Source organism: Oryza sativa, chromosome 4 (genome assembly GCF_034140825.1).
Source record: "Oryza sativa Japonica Group chromosome 4, ASM3414082v1".
In the NCBI taxonomy this organism is placed as follows: Eukaryota; Viridiplantae; Streptophyta; class Magnoliopsida; order Poales; family Poaceae; genus Oryza; species Oryza sativa.
The window spans coordinates 26398923-26418548 of record NC_089038.1 but is presented as its reverse complement, the minus strand read 5'-3'; the positions used below and the strand labels follow the sequence as shown (position 1 = coordinate 26418548).

Below are 19626 nucleotides of genomic sequence, written 5' to 3'. Positions count from 1 at the left end.
GACAGGCGCTTAATTAGATGGCCATCGTGTGACGTTATGTGCACGTAATTAAAGACACCAGAAATGGCCCTTAGCGATGAAAGACAACTAGTACTACTAGCCGAGACGCACAATAATTGGACCTCCTCAAGTGCCAACAACCCTGGTTCGCAACAGTTGGGTGCCCAAGGAAAATTTAAAAAAGTGAAACACAACAACCCTCGTTTCCCCCTTTCAGGGTTGGTGAGATTTGCACCTGCACCGCTCTTGATCTCGCGACGCCGAAACGGTGCTGTGTAAAGTTTGGCCCCCGCTGTGCAACGTGACGGCGGGCGAAACCATTAGCGTTCAGCGGCCAACACCAAGTCACCAACACCAGCACACTCGAATGACAAATCTACCGTGGCCCTATGGTTGTTGAGCACGTACTGACGACACGAGATCGGGATCAACCCCCCGTATCTAGCACCGTGGGGAGAAATGACGAATCTACCGTGCCCCGTTTGTTTCCGATTGAGATACATATTTTAGCTCAATTTTTATTATCATGTTTTTCAAGCTATTAAATGATAGCGAAGTAAGCCTAACTCAATTGTTAGGTTCTTTATGGTATGATTAATTATTTATTCAGTGGTAGATGTTGTAACCTAATGGGCGAAGCTGCAACGGCATTGAGGATTTGCGTTCACAGTTGATCGCGGCATCGCAACATCTTGAGTCATCAGCTTTGCAATTTTTTAGTTCCAATGGATGGTTATCAGCTAGACACATCGGTCTTTAGTCGTCTGAACTTTTATCTCGGTTTTGTTTCCAAGTGTTACTCTGTAAGAACGTTTGTTATAATTGGCATGAGTCTATCTTTTGATAGATGAAGCCGGGTATAAAATATCCATTATCTAAAAAAAAGATGTTGTAACCCATCGATAGTGAATCGTTTGTACTGATTTCATCTATACTAATATAAAAAGGAGGAGTTGCCCCCCTCCAATGCTACAGGCCAAATCACCCGGATTAATCTGAGCCGTCCATCCGCGCACAACTTTTTCCACCTCACGATTTGGCACCCGAGGATTGCACGCGCGAAGACATTGCTCCTCATCCACCCGCAGCCCCGAAGACCGCACCTCTCCTCCTCGCTCGCTCCTCCTCCTCCCCGCGTCCTGGCAGGAGCTCCTCCCCGCTGCCGCCGCTCCTCCGCGCCATGCCGTAGCCGCCGCCGGGTCCTTCTTCTTTCCCACCTCCGGGTCTTGCTTCTTCCCCATCCCCACCGACACGGCCGACCTCTTCGCTCATGCCTCCTCCTCCCTGCTGCCGCCGCTCTGCCGCATCCTTGCCGGAGCTCTGCCGGAGCTCCGCCGGACTCTTACTCGGAGCCGCCGCCGGAGCAGGCCTCGGCCCCTCATCAAGTAAGTCCCTCAATAAGTCCCTCAAATCCTGTCTCTTTCCCTAATCCCTAATCTTCTCCGTACGAACACGATCTAAAAACAAGTGACCATAATTTTCCATTTTTGTTGAAGTTTGATATGTTTCTATGCGCTCAGACCTCAATCGCGATCTCCCTCGCTCGATGCAAAGCAGCGGACTTCAGCGATCAACGCTTGATTGCCAAATGGCCCGATCCAGCCGCTCCGCTGCCAAGGCCACCACCCCGAGATCGTGTGGATCTGGCTGCTCCGCCGCCGAGGCCCTCCAACCCTGAGCCCTTCTGCCATGAGTCTGCAGCAGGCTCCATTGTTGTGTTCACCACCTGAGCCCCTCACCGCCAGATCGCAGTCCACTCCACCGTGTAGTCGCTGTCCTGTGCCCCTTTGCAGCTTCACTGCCGAGGCCAACATCCAGGTTGCCAGACCACCACCTTCTTCAACACCATATTGTGGCCCTTGACTTCTGCCTGATTGCCGTCACAGAGACGTTCATCAACCCTAGGTATTTACCCTAATAATCTCTTGGTTTAGTGTCAATTTTGATTGCAAATCTTCTACAAATTTGCCACGATGTTGCTTATAATTGCTGGCGCCCACAGGTGGCCATGGTACCACGATGCTGCGGTGATTGCTGATACTATTCCTGTTATGTCATGCTTGATGCTGAATCACGAGGGATTCTCCAAGAGTTGGAAGCTGTCAAACAGCACTAGGCAGTCAAGTTGTAGAAATGGTGAAAAGTATGGAGAAGCTGCAGTCAAGTTGCTTGCCGCTACATTACGAGTAACATGTGATTTTTCATCTGAAGACCAATCCAGAAATATTGGGACAATTTGACTGAATAACTGCTAATTATAACCAATGTTTTGCTCGAAGTGTTATTGGATGTTTTCATTAGTGGTACAGGTTGCTTACGTAATCTATGTGAGTTTTCTCTAGGTGATTTCTTTGTATTTCTTTCAAACTTGATACTGTATTAGTCACTGTGAACAATGTGAATATTTTCCTTTACTGTTCAATATTGCTTGCCACTAATCATGATGTGAAAAAATAATTGAGGCAAAGAATCATGCCTTTCTGCTATGCAAAAATGTAAGCCTTTATTCTGCGCAAGGGCGTAAGCATGGTTCATGCATAATGGTTAGGAGTCGAAGAGCTAGAAAATATAATATGCAGCTAGCTAATTTGTTATTGTCAGCTGTATTTGATTAGTCTTAATTTTGTTTTCTAATGCATGAATTGCAGGATCAATGGGCGCTTGCTGATAAAAGAATGCATATAAATAACAATTGGTGGAGGCAGAAAAGGAGGCTGGTCAAGTCAGCCTCCTGCAATTATGTCACTGGTATTATGCTTTCCTATAGCTGATCTTTTCCCTCTTCGGTCATGTTCTGTTCTGTTCTGCTTACCACACCTCTCCTCCTCCCCAAAAAAAAGATATGGAACATCATCATGTAGAAACTAAAATTTAAGTTGACTCAAATTAAGTAGAAAACATGCTAGAACGAAGTATCCCTCCCTCACTGCTGACAAAAGGAATGAGTGCTTCAAAAGAATTGAGAGTACATGTAGCGGTCCTAGCAGAAGAAAGGAAGCATATGGAGCAATAAATTGGTCTGCCTCTATTACTATTAGAGGTAAGCTGAAAATGATTATAATCTCATTTGGATACAGTTAGCATAAATATGTAAGTCATAAACTCACAGTGGTGCAGTATAAATTTTTTTATATGAATTTTGAATAGCAACCCGATATGACACCCATGCACATTACATTTACAGAGAGCATATGACATGCTTGCAATGATCAAAATTCCGAAGAAATGTGCGGTTGTTGTCGTTATGAGCTGTGAGGCCCAGCAAGCAGAGCAGATTAGTGTGATTTATTGATTCTATATGTTAAAATTGATATACTACATCATGTTTCTATGTTTTGTAGTGCAGACTTTTTCTAGAGATAATTTGTGTATCCATTCAATAATATTTTTTTCTACAGCTAATTCAGGCAAACAACAATGCTGGGATGATTTTTATAAGTAGGACATGAACGCTAGAAAGCTAAATTGACACCCTGGTGCCTCCCGTTTATAGATGTCACCAACAAGTAAGAGTGTTCCTCTTGTGTTTATATTGGAATATTGTTATTGCTTCTATCTGTAAAACCTGAAAAATCTGAAACCATTCCTATGCTGAATAATAGAAGATATAAAATGAATATGTGTCGCCATTGCATCCTTATATTTATTTCTTCAATCCACAATTAACTATCTAAACCACTTTTTTATTTTAATTCACACAAATTATTTTCGTTGCTGGTTTTAGTATGAATATTTTGATATATCTCCGCGCAAAAAAGGATTTTGATATAGCTATATGCATGTGCATTGCCATTCGATTCCTTTTCCAATATGTAACAGTAGTCATTGTAAATATACTTTCATATTGTTTCTCTCTGTTGGGGCAAGAACTCTGAAAAATGATATTTGGGGTGGTTGATAAGCTCACCAGGTAAAAAGGTAGAAACCATGTAAAGAAAACTTCCTTCAATTTAGTTTGTATGGGCATTAATAAGTTACCTAAAACAAATACTAAGAATTTTGGGTCAAAAGGTATGCTTTCTCCACATAATTTTGATGTAAGAGTGATATGGTTCAACCCATAACTCTTTTTGATATGGGTGTTCAGTTGCTACTTTTCTTCTTTTTGCAGGAAATTTATTTGCAAAGCACTCAATTTACTGCTCTGCAATTGCTTCACAGGTAACATTCATGCTTTCAAGTATGTACTGTTCATTCATCTATGCACATATAAATGTGAATTTTATACTGCAGAAATAGCTCACCATTCAGTTTCAATAGTTTATGTTAATGTTTCCGTATAACATTGGAACCATGGCCCATGCATCCTTTTATTAGCAATATTAACTGCTCAGATCGGGCCGGGGGGTGTTATCTTCAGAGGGAGGAAAGTGTGAGGAAAAAGTTTTCATGGCATCGTTAGTTGTTCCCCTGAGAAAAACATATGTATCCACCTGGATATTTACAATTTTTTGTTTACCAGAAAGTAAATGATGAGTATAACCCTAATCCTCTCATTTTAGTCTTCATTTTAGATAAGTATTCCTTATTGAATGTAAAACTGAAGTTACACTGATGCATGAATACATAATTATTCTATGGGATTGGTTGTTATTTGTACTACTGAGTACTGACCATTCTCTCATGATATATGAACAGAGCATATGCTCCTAGCAAGAAATGTGGCATGGGTGAGTTTATTGTCTTGCTTTCACCATGTATGGAATGTGGCATGTGAGTTTATACTCTTTCTTTCACCATGTTGACTTTTTGCACATTTATAGAATCTTTTGGTATGATGCTTTTTGTCGATTCACATGTTTTATTAATTATTAACGACCAGCTGCATAGGAAAACTGAAGATGTACATGGTTGAAAAGCCTATAACATTATTACTATGTTCATTTATCTACAATCGTTTGGATTTAAGAGTTTCCAGGATAATTTACTAAGGTGGTTATCTCTGGTAATTAGTTTCTTGTCTTCATCTACTCCTTTTATACCAGAAAAAATAATTATTGGATGATGATAATATACTAAGGCCTACTGCAGATGTTGTGACTAATATTGCACATCTTCAGTGCATGCTTCTCTAGGGTGGACACTGTTTATTCCCGACAGTTCTTAATCACTTAGAAATAGAGTTATGGAATTCAGCAACATATGTGATTTGATCTGAAAGAATCATCAAAGAGTTCATCTTCGTGTAAGCTTATATTATAAAAGATTTTATGCCAACATTTTATCTTTCCAAAACGTGTCTTGCACGTGCACGATTACTAGTCAATCTTAAAATTGTTAGTTTATTTTCTGAATGTATTCATAGAGATAGGATGCGTGCACATGTGTTCATATGGGTGAGTGTGCGTGTGTTGTTAAACATCGGCGTTTGTACTGTGTTTAAAAAACTGCTAAATTATATTACTATTTTATATACAAATTGTTTAAAAATATCATATAAATCTACTCTTAAGTTTTAAATAATTAAAAACTTAATTAATAATATGTTAATGATTTTCTCATCTTACCTTAGGCTGAGTTCTTATCTCTAGTTTTCCAACTTACCTCCTTCATTTTCCACGCGCACATTTTTCAAACTGCTAAACTGTGCGTTTTTAAAAAAATTTTCTATACGAAAGTTACTTTAAAAAATTATATTAATCTATTTTAGTTAATACTTAATTAATTATATGCTAAATGCTTCTTCGTTTTGCGTGTTAAGGAGTAAGGTTCTAAACCCTCACTCCAGAACACATCCTAATCTTTCAGCTGACACTAAGTAGAGTGGAGCTTATACTTGTAAGCTAGTAATAGCAGTTAAACCATACCGTCTGTTGGATTCAACAACGACGATGTAGTGGCAACTGCTAGCAGAAAGCATCTTCCTTCAGACACGGTTAGTCTCTCGTCCCCTTGAGTCTCACTGTAGTTGAACTGCCTCCACGCAAGTTACTCCCTCCATCCCAAAAATAATTCAACCAGAAGAGGATGTCCAGATTCATTATCTTAAGAGGGATCGGTTGATTTTTTTTAGACGGAGAGAGTAGGCCTTATGACATATTTACATTCGTGTTCCAGTAGACTCATTTCCAATTTCCCAACCAAAAGCATAGTACTAGTACACTGGACTACTTGACGTTCAATTGAAATGCTTAAAAAATCAATAAAAAAGCATTAAGTTTCGATCCACCAATCCACCATACACCTTACCAGTCACCAACTAATCCACCAACACCCGGCCTCACCAAAACCCAGCTGGTCACCCGTCTGCTATTTAAGCGATCTCCCGCACTCCGTTTCCCTCCAAGAAGAGCACACAGCAGCCTCTCTATAGTCTCAGCTCTTCTTCCACCACCACCCAGCTCCTCCTCCTCCTCCTCGTCGTTGTTCGCCACCACCGCTCGGAGAGATGGCGAGCCAGACCGCCGACGCCACGGGGTTCGTCGCGAGCGACCCGCTGTCGTGGGGCAAGGCGGCGCTGGAGATGACGGGGAGCCACCTGGACGAGGTGAAGCGCATGGTGGCGCAGTCACGGGAGGCCGTGGTGAAGATCGAGGGGTCCAGCCTCCGCGTCGGCCAGGTGGCCGCCGTCTCCGCGGCCAAGGACGCCTCCGGCGTGGTGGTCGAGCTGGACGAGGAGGCCCGCCCCCGCGTCAAGGCCAGCAGCGAGTGGATCCTCAACTGCATCGCCCACGGCGGCGACATCTACGGCGTCACCACCGGCTTCGGCGGCACCTCCCACCGCCGCACCAAGGACGGCCAGGCCCTCCAAGTTGAGCTGCTCAGGTACAGTAAAAAAAAATCACTAATCAAAGAGCCATTTTACTGTACGTACGAGTCGTTTTGTTGCTTCCGATGATAATGCCATCATGTGCAACCTCCGTGCGTCGGTGAACGGCCAGTTGTTGCAGTTATCTTGGTGTGCACGTACTACCTCTCGGTCTGATGCAGAGCTGCAGATTTTAGAACTGCGTGCCACTTGTTTTTAGCTGCTGTACTACACTACTACTGCCATGTTAGGTAGTACCACAACAGAGGACATGAATGTTGAAGCAAAACGAAAGATCTCGAATAGTTAGTTAGTCCCAAAATACAAGTATTTACTTTGACCAACAATATCTATAAAAGTAAGATGTTTTAAATAAAGAGAGTTGCATATTATGATAGCTCGCTTAATGATAAATATAGTAACATCAAATTTACATGATTAATCTTTTTAATTTATTTGCTATTAATGGTTAAAATTTAAAAAGTTTGACTTCGCACTGTTCTAAAAATACTTATATTTTAGGGCGGATGGAGTAGTAGTAGTAACTGATTAACTCCAATCATGGACGAACAAACAGGTTAATTTTCAGTAGATATTTGTGAAACGTAATTAGTACATAGTCTTCTTTCACCCACAGTATACTGAGAGGTTGCAAAGCTGAAAGAATTGCTCTGTTTCACGGCCCTGCAGGCATCTCAATGCCGGAATCTTCGGCAACGGCTCCGATGGCAACTCGCTGCCGTCGGAGGTGTCGCGTGCGGCGATGCTTGTGCGCATCAACACCCTGCTCCAGGGCTACTCGGGCATCCGCTTCGAGATCCTCGAGGCGATCACCAAGCTGATCAACACCGGGGTCAGCCCATGCCTGCCGCTCCGAGGCACCATCACGGCGTCCGGCGACCTCGTGCCGCTGTCCTACATTGCCGGCCTCATCACCGGGCGCCCCAACGCGCAGGCGGTGACCGTCGATGGCAAGAAGGTGGACGCCGCCGAGGCGTTCAAGATCGCCGGCATCCAGGGCGGCTTCTTCAGGCTGGAGCCCAAGGAAGGTCTCGCCATCGTGAACGGCACCTCCGTGGGCTCGGCCCTCGCTGCCATGGTGCTCTACGACGCGAACGTCCTCGCCGTCCTGTCCGAGGTGCTGTCCGCCGTGTTCTGCGAGGTGATGAACGGCAAGCCCGAGTACACCGACCACCTGACGCACAAGCTGAAGCACCACCCGGGCTCGATCGAGGCCGCCGCCATCATGGAGCACATCCTCGCCGGCAGCGCGTTCATGCCGCACGCGCAGAAGGTGAACGAGGTGGACCCGCTGCTGAAGCCGAAGCAGGACAGGTACGCGCTCCGCACGTCGCCGCAGTGGCTGGGACCCCAGATCGAGGTCATCCGCGCGGCCACCAAGTCGATCGAGCGCGAGGTCAACTCGGTGAACGACAACCCGGTCATCGACGTCCACCGCGGCAAGGCCCTGCACGGCGGCAACTTCCAGGGCACGCCCATCGGCGTGTCCATGGACAACACCCGCCTCGCCATCGCCAACATCGGCAAGCTCATGTTCGCCCAGTTCTCCGAGCTGGTCAACGAGTTCTACAACAACGGGCTCACGTCAAACCTGGCCGGCAGCCGCAACCCGAGCTTGGACTACGGCTTCAAGGGCACCGAGATCGCCATGGCCTCCTACTGCTCGGAGCTCCAGTTCCTCGCCAACCCGGTCACCAACCACGTCCAGAGCGCGGAGCAGCACAACCAGGACGTCAACTCCCTCGGCCTCGTCTCCGCCAGGAAGACCGCCGAGGCGGTGGACATCCTCAAGCTCATGTCCTCCACCTACCTGGTTGCGCTCTGCCAGGCCGTCGACCTGCGCCACCTGGAGGAGAACCTCAAGAGCGCCGTCAAGAACTGCGTGACGACGGTGGCCAAGAAGGTGCTCACCACGGGCCCCGCCGGCGGCCTCCACAGCGCGCGCTTCAGCGAGAAGGCCCTGCTCACCGCCATCGACCGCGAGGCCGTGTACAGCTACGCCGACGACCCGTGCAGCGCCAACTACCCGCTGATGACCAAGATCCGCGCCGTGCTCGTCGAGCACGCCCTCGCCAACGGCCCCGCCGAGAAGGACGACGGCTCCTCCGTGTTCTCCAAGATCACCGCGTTCGAGGAGGAGCTCCGCGAGGCGCTGCCCAGGGAGATGGAGGCGGCGCGCGTGGCGTTCGAGACCGGCACCGCGCCGATCACCAACAGGATCAAGGAGAGCAGGTCGTTCCCGCTGTACCGCTTCGTCCGCGAGGAGCTCGGCTGCGTGTACCTCACCGGAGAGAAGCTCAAGTCCCCCGGCGAGGAGTGCAACAAGGTGTTCCTGGCCATCAGCGAGCGCAAGCTCATCGACCCGATGCTCGAGTGCCTCAAGGAGTGGAACGGCGAGCCCCTGCCCATCTGCTGATCGAACCAGTCCACCCGCGAACGCGACAAGATCCAGGAAGAGACGATACGTGCACCGAAATAAGAAAGGGAGGAATTCAGGATCCTGAAGGCTTCTCGTACGCTCATCAGCAGATTACGTTGTTTCTCCGTCCGTGTTTTTTTTTTCCTTTTTGAGCTTGCTGTATTTATCCGTGTTGTAATCGTGTGAGATTGCTGCTGCAATGCCGTGGCGCCTGCAGCGTTCATGGCCTTGGCTGGCAGCTTTCTGATTCCGTTGTTGTATTTTGCAAGTGAAATATACTAATATAGCGCTATCTTGATTACATGTGTTGAAATTGGTCATCTCAACTCTGAACTGGTTACGTCCACTTCTTTCGAACTGATCACTGATATCGATCGGTTGATGGCGGGAACTGCAACTCTGCAAGAGATAGTTTTGCTGGGTGTTGTCTGTCTGCTGTCCTCTTTCAAGGGTGAGAGTGACAGAAATCTCTCGTGTGCTCATCAGCTCATGCTTGCTGGACCAGTAGCTACTTGGCAGGTGCAGAGCACGATTTGATGCGAAACAGACGGTCAGTACTGTCGATCAGCCAACGCAGATTAAGAGGTCCACTCGTCCTACCTACCACCGGAGATACGAAGTGTTACTGTTACAAAAACAACACGAGGAAATTAGAAAATACTATGCATACGATTTATGTGTACGATCATTGTACGATTGCTAACAGATGGTGGATGTGTGTTAACAACCAAATTTGTTAATATCTTAATATCTTAATATAGAGTAAAAACACGAGATTCATGTGTTTCTTCGTTAGAAACGGCCAGAAAATGCCATGGGATTTGGCTGGCAAATGTTGCATCGTACAAGTATCGTATGCAAATACTATGCATACGATTTATGTGTACTTTTCAAATTAGGGGTTCTTTTAGTCGATGGAGAAATACTTTAGCCTGGGCCCTGGAGAGTTTAAGATGGACCATGACCATTGTTGGGAACCAAGGTCAAGAATAAATTAGGGGATAGGTTTCATTTCCAAAAAGTGAAGTGAACTTGAGATATATTGACAGACACTTGCCACCATTGTTTCAGTAAAAAGTATCATGTCTCTGTTACAGGATTGGGCTGCCTTATACAGCCTCAAGAGGTATACACGGAGTGAAAAAAAAATATCCCGAAGAGATCGAAACCATAAGGTATACTCCCTCCATACTCATAAAGGAAGTCGTTTAGGACAGCGACACGGTCTCCAAAACACAACTTTAACTTCTTGTTTCTATAAAAATATTTATTAAAAAGTGATATATGTATATTTGTATGAAAGTATTTTTCAATACAAATCTATTTATATATTTTTTACATTTTCAAACTCAACAACTTGAGAGTTATTTATGATTTATATTCCCAAGGTTTGACTTAAACATTGTCCTAAACGACTTCCTTTATGAGTATGGAGGGAGTATTTGTACATTTAGGTGGTCCCCTAGGATAGATGGCACTAGCTTGCTAGAATGATTGGGACAGTCCCCTCGATATCTCCTACGAGAATATTTTTACCTAATGGTGCATCCGCTAAGCTTCTTTCTCATTCTTCGTGTACCATTCGCCCCCCTTATGGTATGCTCTAATTATATCCACCCGGCTAGCTAGCTCAAGTACTACTTGCCTAGTTGGCACAATGTCATTCCTGAATGGCTTGATCTTCTTCTAGTTTAACTGTTAGAGAAGTTGAAAAATGTTCACCTTCCGTTAGGATATGCTCAAAGGCTCAAAGTCATGTCTTGGTCGAATAGGAGGTACGGCTCTAGGCCCTACTATAAGAACCGTCATATAAACAAAAGCTTTCTATGTTATACTCATGCTTTGCAACAGGATTATGAAAAACATGGACGTAAGTTTTTATGGGGTTCAATTTTATCTTCCAGTTTTTTCTAGAGGGTTGATTTTCTCGTGGAAATAATTCTTTTAGGTGGGTGGTTTTTAGGCAGTGTGATTTTTTTACGTGGTGGGAAGGTACAATGACGGTGGAGGGGAAGTGGTAAGGTAGAGTGGATAAGGTTCTGTCCACGTTCACAGTGCTAGATTATGTCTAATCTGGCATAGGGTTCAAAATCTCATTTCGCTATTTGTATCGAGGGTTAGTGATATGACCAATTTTGGTCCCAAATTATTTGAATTTTTAAATAAATTCACAAAAAGATGAAAAAAATAGTTGGGTGAAATAATTTCTAGGGTGGGGGTGGGGTTCCGATATAACAAGAACTATTCTAATACTATGTTGCTATATTTTGAAACGGGGAAGTAGCTGATAGTTGGAACTATTTTGAAAATTACCGTAGTAACATACTCCTATAGTTTCTTCATCGCACCAATGCGTCATAGCTCATTTGATAATCCAGATGAAAGTCAAATACTTGATACATCTATTGTTTAGTCATGAACCATGTGACTGCATTTATAATAATACTCTTAGGACCAAAGAACCTTGTGTTTCTTTGGTTGGAAGAAATGGACAGACAATTATTATTCGTCCTACGTGCCAAATTGAGAAAAAGAAATGAGCTGCCTGAACATGCATGTACGGCAATATATTACTCCTTCATTCCCTAAATATTTAACGCCGTTGACTTTTTTAAACATGTTTGATTATTCGTCTTATTTAAAAACTTTTGTGAAATATGTAAAACTATATGTATGCATAAAAGTATATTTAACAATGAATCAAATGATAGAAAAAGAATTAGTAATTACTTAAATTTTTTTAATAAGACGAACAGTCAAACATATTTAAAAAAGTCAACGGTGTCAAATATTTAGGGATGGAGAGAGTATTTGCTTAGCTAAATGGTACCTGCAGATACTCTGCTAGCATCCTATGAGCAGACAGATACTCTGCTCAGGACCATGAATCCATCGCCATGAACATGAGTACATGAGCACACCGAATATTCCCCCAATTCACGACAAAACTGAACCCCGACAAAAAACTCGATCAGTCGAGGCATCAACATGGCGGCCGTCCAGCACTCCAGCCTCGCAGGTTAGGTACAGCGTACGTGTGAGATTCTGTTCTCACTTCGTCAAACAATGCAAGACGAGCTAGCGAGATCGTAGCACGATCCATCCTTCGATCTCCTGTCCATGTTCAGCCTCGCGTGCAGCTTTGCATGAGCACTTGAGCGATCGGAGCGAGACTGCCACAGATATGGATGTAGGGTGGTGGTGGACTGGTGGTTGCCGCAAACCATGATGCACCATGTTAATTGCTAAGCTAGGAGTAGATTGGTGCGTGTCTGCTGCTGCTACACCGTGCATGTGGTGCCGTTAGCAGTCAGCCTGTCCATGCATGCAGCGGATCCCGTGATGTCGCCGCAAGCCCCATATCGTGGTTAGTTTCTGTCGAGAATGGAAGTCAAATCTCGCATAGATGCTTAGCGCTGACAAAGGGAAGAGCGGCTTAATTTCTCATCCGTCTGAAACTCTGAATTTCGTTTCGTGTAATGATCAGAGATCTGTTGGGCTCTCTGCATCTCTGTACAGTTGGACGTGCAAACTGGAGCGACAAACGGGATGATTAAAATGCACATTGCAGCAATGCAGCTGGCAAATCATGGTTCAGGATAAATCGATAAAGGCAGATCGAGATGCTGAGATGAATCAGGAGGCGATGCTTCCTGAGCAACCTAAAAACAAGTTGAAAAGCATGTTGCTGTCATCTACCAAACGAAGCTAGATATAAGTTTGCCCCCCTTGACAGTCCAGGGAAGGTCGGTCAAGAATTAGATAGTGATGCGTCCGTCCTGCAGAGAAAGGGGTTGGTGAGGAAAGCATCCGTTTGACCTCAGGTTCGGAGGTAGATGGATGTACATATCGCTTACCTGTGAACGTTGGTTCCAACTACCACTCCACTAGTTCCGAGTATAGTGCTATTGTTCAACCGAACTGCCCTTTTTCTAACATGAAAGAGGGACTGCTCAACTGAACTAATACCACCAACGACTGAGCTAGACTGAGTGTGTGTGATTGACACCAACATATACTCGATTCCAACAATCCAATTCTCAAGGTTTACAAACACAGTTGGTCACCGGTTACGGGTTACCACTCCGTCGTCGTTAAGCGAGGTTACTGCTCGATGTGTGTAATCCTTTTACGCGTTGGCGAAAATACTTTACGATGAAGAGAAGGGGCAAAACCAAGCATATATTTGTCAAACAATTTGAATACTACCTTTTTTTCGATTTTGCTTTATATGTGTTGATAAATTTTCTCAAAAAAGATCGTTAAATTTATATATAACATAATTATAACTTGTACTTATGTAACTACAACGCAAATTTCACGTATAATTTTAATCAATTAGAATTTGCCTCAAGATTTGTATACTCGAGGAAGGAAAAATCACAACACACGCATAGCGTGAGAGGATTCGGTCCTACACTTTACGGAAATAGCATATTATGATGGGATTTTTAAAAATTACATACACAATACAATATAATTTATACTGTGATTATAATATATTTACAACTGATAAATTTTTAGATAGATAAGAGAGAATTTATGTATAGATAGTCTCAAATTTTTTTAATTAACTGACAAACCTGATAATAAGACCGATAACCGCAATTATCGACCCATTTTAATGTTGGATCAATTGCGTGTCACAGATTGAGTGGAGCCGGAAACGCTGTGGGCCTGCTCGAGCGAGAGGCCCGGCACGTGGTGGGCTGAGGTGTTGGGCCGTGGTCACGTGGGCCTCCGTGATAGGCAGGCCGATGCTTCCGTGGCAGCTGCAAAAAGATCCCTCGCGAAGTCGATCTGACCTCCTCAGCCTCCTTCCCCAACTGTTCCACGCAGAAGCAAAGCAACGCCGGTAATCTCTCTCCGCCGCCCCCGCCGCCGCCGCACCGTTCGCCGGGGATCTAGGGAAGGATGGAGAGCGGAAGCTACGAGGGCGTCCTCCTGGGCATGGGAAACCCCCTCCTCGACATCTCCGCCGTCGTCGACGAGGCCTTCCTCGCAAAGTATGAACCACCCCAACAGCCCTCTTCGTGTGCTGTAATGATCTCTCGATTAAAACCTATGGTCTCTGTAGTCTGTAAGACTGTACTCTTCTGCCAATTTTTGGTGAAGTAACTGTTATACTCATGCGAGTTTGACAAGTAGAGCCTTTCTCACTGTGAAGAACAGTATGTGTGAGTTTTGAGCATGCGGCTCAGTGGACATGGCCCTGTAAACTTGTGCTAAAAGGACCGGAATTCCAGTATTTCAATTGTTCATCCAGTAACTATACCCTTTATATTCATTGGCAAATTTATACTTGATGTGTATTCTCGGACAGCTCGGTCCTGGAAAATGATGATATTTTCCACTTGGGGCCTTTGGGGGTTTGGAAGGGTGGAGGGGTGGAGGGGGTGATGTATGTTCCACGATGACATGTTGCTTCAGTATAGATTCATTAATGGCCTGGAACATGCTCTCTCGTTTGCTTGCGCTGAGTGATAAAAAAGTAGTTCGCATGATCTAACTGAATGTTTATCTCTGCGCCTTTGAACTCAATAGATATGATATCAAGCCAGGGAATGCAATTCTAGCAGAGGAGAAGCATTTGCCTATGTAAGTTTCTTTCTCCCCCTGAAACCTTGCAACACTGGATTTTTTTTTCCAAAATCCTAACATTAATCATGCCAAATAGGATGTGCCTTAGTGATTGCTGAATATTGTGGATTTGTGTGTTATGTGCCAGGTACAATGAATTGGCTAGCAAGGTCAATGTTGAATATATCGCTGGAGGTAATATTACCACACCATATACATTAACCTACGACTTCAATGTGATGAATTATTGTTTCATGGTTTATATTTTATTTGAATTTATTGTGTTCGATTCTTTCAGGATCCACTCAAAATTCTATTAGGGTTGCTCAGGTAAGTTCAAAAAATACTGAGTGCTAGCATTATGTTCTTTATGTGCCCAGAAGTTACTACTAGATCACAACACTCTTGATTATTATTATTAATATTTATTGCAGTGGATGCTCCAGATTCCTGGTGCAACAAGTTACATGGGTTGCATTGGGAAGGACAAGTTCGGTGAGGAGATGAAGAAAGACGCACAAACCGCTGGTGTTAATGCAAGTTATAAGTTCCTCTTTATGTTTTAAATTTCTTCCATTTTTATGCCTCTTCACTCAGTTGCACCACTGCACATACTGCCTTGACCTTACCATCTTTAAACAGGCCCATTATTATGAGGATGATAATGCTCCTACTGGCACATGTGCTGTCTGCATTGTTGGTGGTGAAAGGTATGCTGAGTAAAGCGATATCTAATAGAATCACCTGATAAGTTATTTCGTTTTATCTATTAGTACATTTACTGCTGATATCGTGGCACTTAAATCTCCCTAAAGTTGCTACTCTGGTCCTGCCAAAAAGGAACAATTAAATGAGTTCCTTCTGTCTGTATCAGGTCACTTGTTGCAAACTTGTCTGCAGCGAACTGCTACAGGTCTGAACATCTGAAGAGGCCAGAGAACTGGACACTTGGTAATAAAAATGAGTCTTGAACTGTTTATTTTGTCAGTCCATCATTGTGTTAGCACTGTCCACTACTTACTGTGCAGTTTATGTGTTTCATTTGATTGCTTTTCTCACAATAATAAGGTCATTGATTGTAGTTGAGAAGGCAAAATATATTTACATTGCTGGCTTTTTCCTCACGGTATCCCCGGATTCCATTCAACTTGTTGCTGAGCATGCTGCTGCAACTAACAAGGTAAAATACTAATTACTAAAAGGAGAATATTTTCTAGCATTGTTACAGTATAAATGATTAAACTATTTGCAGGTGTTTATGATGAACCTTTCTGCTCCCTTTATATGTGAATTCTTCCGTGATGCCCAAGAGAAGGCTCTTCCGTGAGTACTGGGTTCCACTATATGCTTATTATAAATAACTTTGACATAGAACATTCAACGTTGCATTAACAACTGCAGCACATTATTCTTCTAAACCCATGCACTTCATCCATGTTAGAATTTTTCCAATACAGTGCTATGTAAAACAGGATTAAAGTTCTTTTGATCACCAAACTAGGTATGCTGACTATATTTTTGGAAATGAAACTGAAGCAAGGACCTTTGCTAAAGTTCGTGGTTGGGAGGTAATAGTCACTTATCACCTATTATTCTGTTCTGTGAGTAAAGTATTTACAAATTGTCCATTAAAAAAATTGTAGACTGAGAATACTGAGGAGATTGCTTTGAAGATCTCGCAATTGCCTAAGGCTTCAGGAGCACACAAGAGGATTACTGTCATTACTCAAGGCTGTGACCCAGTAGTTGTGGCTGATGATGGAAAGGTAAATATTCCTTTTTTTTTTCTTTTTCCAAGGCATGTCTTTATAGGGAACGTATCCTATACACACAAGCCTTCATGTGTACATCAACTAATAAATATCATAAAAATTTCTAGAAAAAATTGTACATGTTCTTTCAATAGCATTACATCTATGTATAAAGTCTCATCTTCGAATTCATCATACTCCCTCCGTTTAGGTTATAAGACATTTTGACTTCGGTCAAAGTCAAACTGCTTTAATTTTGACCAAGTTTGTAGAAAATAATAGTAACAATTTCAACCCAAGACAAGTTTATTATGAAAATATATTCAATTATTGATTTGATGAAACTAATTTAGTATTATAAATATTACTATATTTGTCTATAAAGTTAGTCAAACTTAAAACAGTTTGACTTTGACCAAAGTCAAAATATCTTATAACCTGAAACGGAGGGAGTACATAGAGAGCAACAAAAAAGACAAATTTTTGACTTATAGACTGAAATTGTTAAAAAAAATTTTGTTATGCCTAAAATATAATGAATTTGAGGTTAATATTACGCATATGTGTAATACTATTGAAAGTATATATGCACACTTTTTTTAAAAAAATTAGGTGATATTTGTTAGTTAGTGTGCACACAAAGCTTGTGTGCAAAGGATATGTTCCTGTCTTTATAAGATATTATGAGATATGCTTTACAGAGCATAACATAAGTTCAAACCTCTTCTATTGTAAATTTGTTTGCCTTTTCTTGGTTAATGAAAGTACTGTAGCTAGTGTTTTTCCTAAGTTAGAATCCCGAATTGATGATCTTCTCTGAAGTAGCCAATATTTGTTTCACTTATGGTGTTATTACAATCTTAGCAACAACTCAAGTGCGTTTGTCATTATTAATGACATGATATTTGTTGGAGTATACCCAATCTGCAGAAGCCTCGGCTGATAATTGTTTATCCGATAACCTTAAATATGTTCTTTTTGCTGCAGGTCAAAACATTCCCTGTTATCGTTTTGCCCAAGGAAAAGCTTGTTGACACCAATGGTGCAGGTAGTCGGTTTAGAAAATTATGATGTAGAAACATCTATGTGTCTTGCTTTCACTGGATGCTCTTTGCTGGCTTAAACATTGCATATACATCCTTGCTTTAAACGACATAACTGTCAGTAAACATAAGTGGTTTTTTTTTTCTAAACAATTGTTTTGCAGGCGATGCCTTTGTTGGGGGTTTTCTCTCTCAATTGGTTCAGGAGAAGAGCATTGATGAATGTGTCAGAGCTGCTTGTTATGCTGCAAACGTTATCATCCAACGCTCAGGCTGCACTTACCCTGAGAAGCCTGACTTCAACTAGAGCCATTTCAGCATATTGAGAAAGGAATAACTATAGGCGACGAGTGCTTTTTGACATTTCCACCACTACTCAAGGCACATTTCTAGTGCACCCTAGGCATGTTTGGATAGATGAGTATAGTGCCTTATCTCTTTGGCATGGCAGGAAAGTGAACTAAAAATTCCTACCGATATGAAAGGATCATGCCACTCAGTCAATACAGAGCAAGACCCTTCAGTTGCAATTCCACCGTGCCATCTCTTTCTGCATTTACAAATCAAATTGCTGTGTCTGAAACTCTGAATGCATTATAAATTACCTCCATAAGGGTCATATTGTAGCATCATGTTTGCTTAAAGCATGTCCCAGATGGCCAGATATAGATGCAAAGATTGGATGATCTTCGATCGACAGAATTAACGTTGCATCCACTGGATTTTTTACTCTTTTGAAAACTTATTTTACAAATAGACCCCTAAAAAACTTATTCCAATTTTACTGATGTTGTGGCCCAGTATGATGGTGCCAATGACATTGATGCTGTCGCTCTAGCCTCCCCTGCGGAAGCTAAGTCACTTGTATAAAGGGGGAAATGTCATTAGCGTCAAGGGGGAAGTGTCATTAGCGTCGAGGATCTATTTGTAAAAGAATTCGAACCTATTTATTATAAAAATCCATCTATTTGTTATAAAAAAAGATATATTTGTAATAAAAAATATTTATAAATAAATCCTGGGTGCCAATGACATCGGCATTGAAGACTTATTTTATAAATATTTTTATCACAAATAAGTCCTTTAAAAAATTACAAATAGTTCATGGTGTTGTCCCTTCACATCAGTGACTTAGCTTTCGCCGGAAGGTTATGGGGATGATGGCATGGCACCGTTATGTTGAACCACGGTGCCAATGACGTTGGTATTGTGAAAAGAGTCTAAGTTTCTTTAGAGGTTTATTTATAAAAATAAGTTTTAAAAAAGGATTAAAAAAGTGAAAAATCCAGTTGGGTCCAACCAATTGCAAGTTCCAACAGGGAAAAGACTGTATCTTCTTCACTCGAGCAAATCTTTACATGCATGCTAATCACACTTTAAGCGAAAAAAGAAATATGCCGGGAGTACCATTCATGGTCCATCTCCATCCTTGAAGAATCCAAATATCCAATACAACAATGGAACCAAAACAAACTGCCAACATTCTAACAAAGCCTAAATGCCCCTGTACACGTGAGAATTCACGCGAATTAATTAATTCTTCCGTTTCCTCGGAGCAACGAGTCCGAAACATCCAATCCTAGGCATGAACAACGACATGCATCAGCAGGCAGCACAGCAGCTAGCTATCTGCAAAACGAGATCAGCCTCCAGTGCTCCTGCTTGGAGTCGACATGGCAGAGGACGCCGAGGAAGATGTCCTCGTCGCAGGGTATGCACAGCCTCGCGTCGGCGCCGGCGGCGAACTGGTACTCCTCCCTGGCGCGGTCGAGCAGCTCGCGGAACAGCGGGTGGTCGAGGGACGACACCCTGACGACGTAGCGGCGCAGCTCCTCGCCGACGTACACCACCGTGTGGCCCCGGGGCACGTCGCTCGGGATGGCGCCCTCGCCGTCACCGTCGAGAGGAGCCCACTCGCCGGCCGCCGGGGCCGCGGCGGCGGCGGCGGCGCCGAGCTTCTTCCATGAGTGGAGGAAGGCCCGGAGCAATCTCCTCTTTGATCCTCCTCCCTTCATTCTGCTCGAAGAAGCGTACGAGAGAATGTGTACGACTACTGAGTACTGT

At 43.3% G+C, this 19626-nt stretch overlaps 3 protein-coding genes across 9 annotated transcripts; 2 read left to right on the top strand and 1 right to left on the bottom strand.

Annotated features, from left to right (window-relative positions):
- Window positions 1–1066: 1066 nt before the first annotated feature.
- Window positions 1067–9489, top strand: LOC9271676 (phenylalanine ammonia-lyase-like). Of its 6 annotated transcripts, none has more exons than XM_066309866.1 (8): window positions 1067–1385; window positions 1521–1905; window positions 2003–2193; window positions 2649–2748; window positions 3399–3506; window positions 4112–4161; window positions 4639–6765; window positions 7439–9489. In XM_066309866.1, the coding sequence occupies exons 7-8, from the start codon at window positions 6389–6391 to the stop codon at window positions 9183–9185; spliced, it is 2124 nt and encodes a 707-aa protein (XP_066165963.1). In that variant the 5' UTR covers window positions 1067–1385; window positions 1521–1905; window positions 2003–2193; window positions 2649–2748; window positions 3399–3506; window positions 4112–4161; window positions 4639–6388; the 3' UTR covers window positions 9186–9489. The 6 variants fall into 6 exon arrangements, with proteins under 6 accessions (XP_066165963.1, XP_066165964.1, XP_066165960.1 ...); XM_066309867.1 differs by having other exon boundaries at window positions 2649–3040; XM_066309863.1 differs by having other exon boundaries at window positions 2003–2327.
- A 4510-nt stretch (window positions 9490–13999) lies between these two features.
- On the top strand, window positions 14000–18206 carry LOC4336412 (adenosine kinase 2). 2 transcript variants are annotated; one of them, XM_026025225.2, is made up of 13 exons: window positions 14000–14194; window positions 14733–14786; window positions 14917–14963; window positions 15067–15098; window positions 15215–15304; window positions 15411–15478; window positions 15643–15719; window positions 15851–15948; window positions 16021–16091; window positions 16270–16336; window positions 16412–16534; window positions 17507–17567; window positions 17727–18206. In XM_026025225.2, the coding sequence occupies exons 1-13, from the start codon at window positions 14103–14105 to the stop codon at window positions 17867–17869; spliced, it is 1023 nt and encodes a 340-aa protein (XP_025881010.1). In that variant the 5' UTR covers window positions 14000–14102; the 3' UTR covers window positions 17870–18206. The 2 variants fall into 2 exon arrangements, with proteins under 2 accessions (XP_025881010.1, XP_015633952.1); XM_015778466.3 differs by having other exon boundaries at window positions 15203–15304.
- A 659-nt stretch (window positions 18207–18865) lies between these two features.
- On the bottom strand, window positions 18866–19626 carry LOC9271447 (auxin-induced protein 15A). Its single transcript, XM_015779847.3, has one exon. It carries the CDS (start codon window positions 19575–19577, stop codon window positions 19188–19190), a length of 390 nt encoding a protein of 129 aa, XP_015635333.1. The 5' UTR covers window positions 19578–19626; the 3' UTR covers window positions 18866–19187.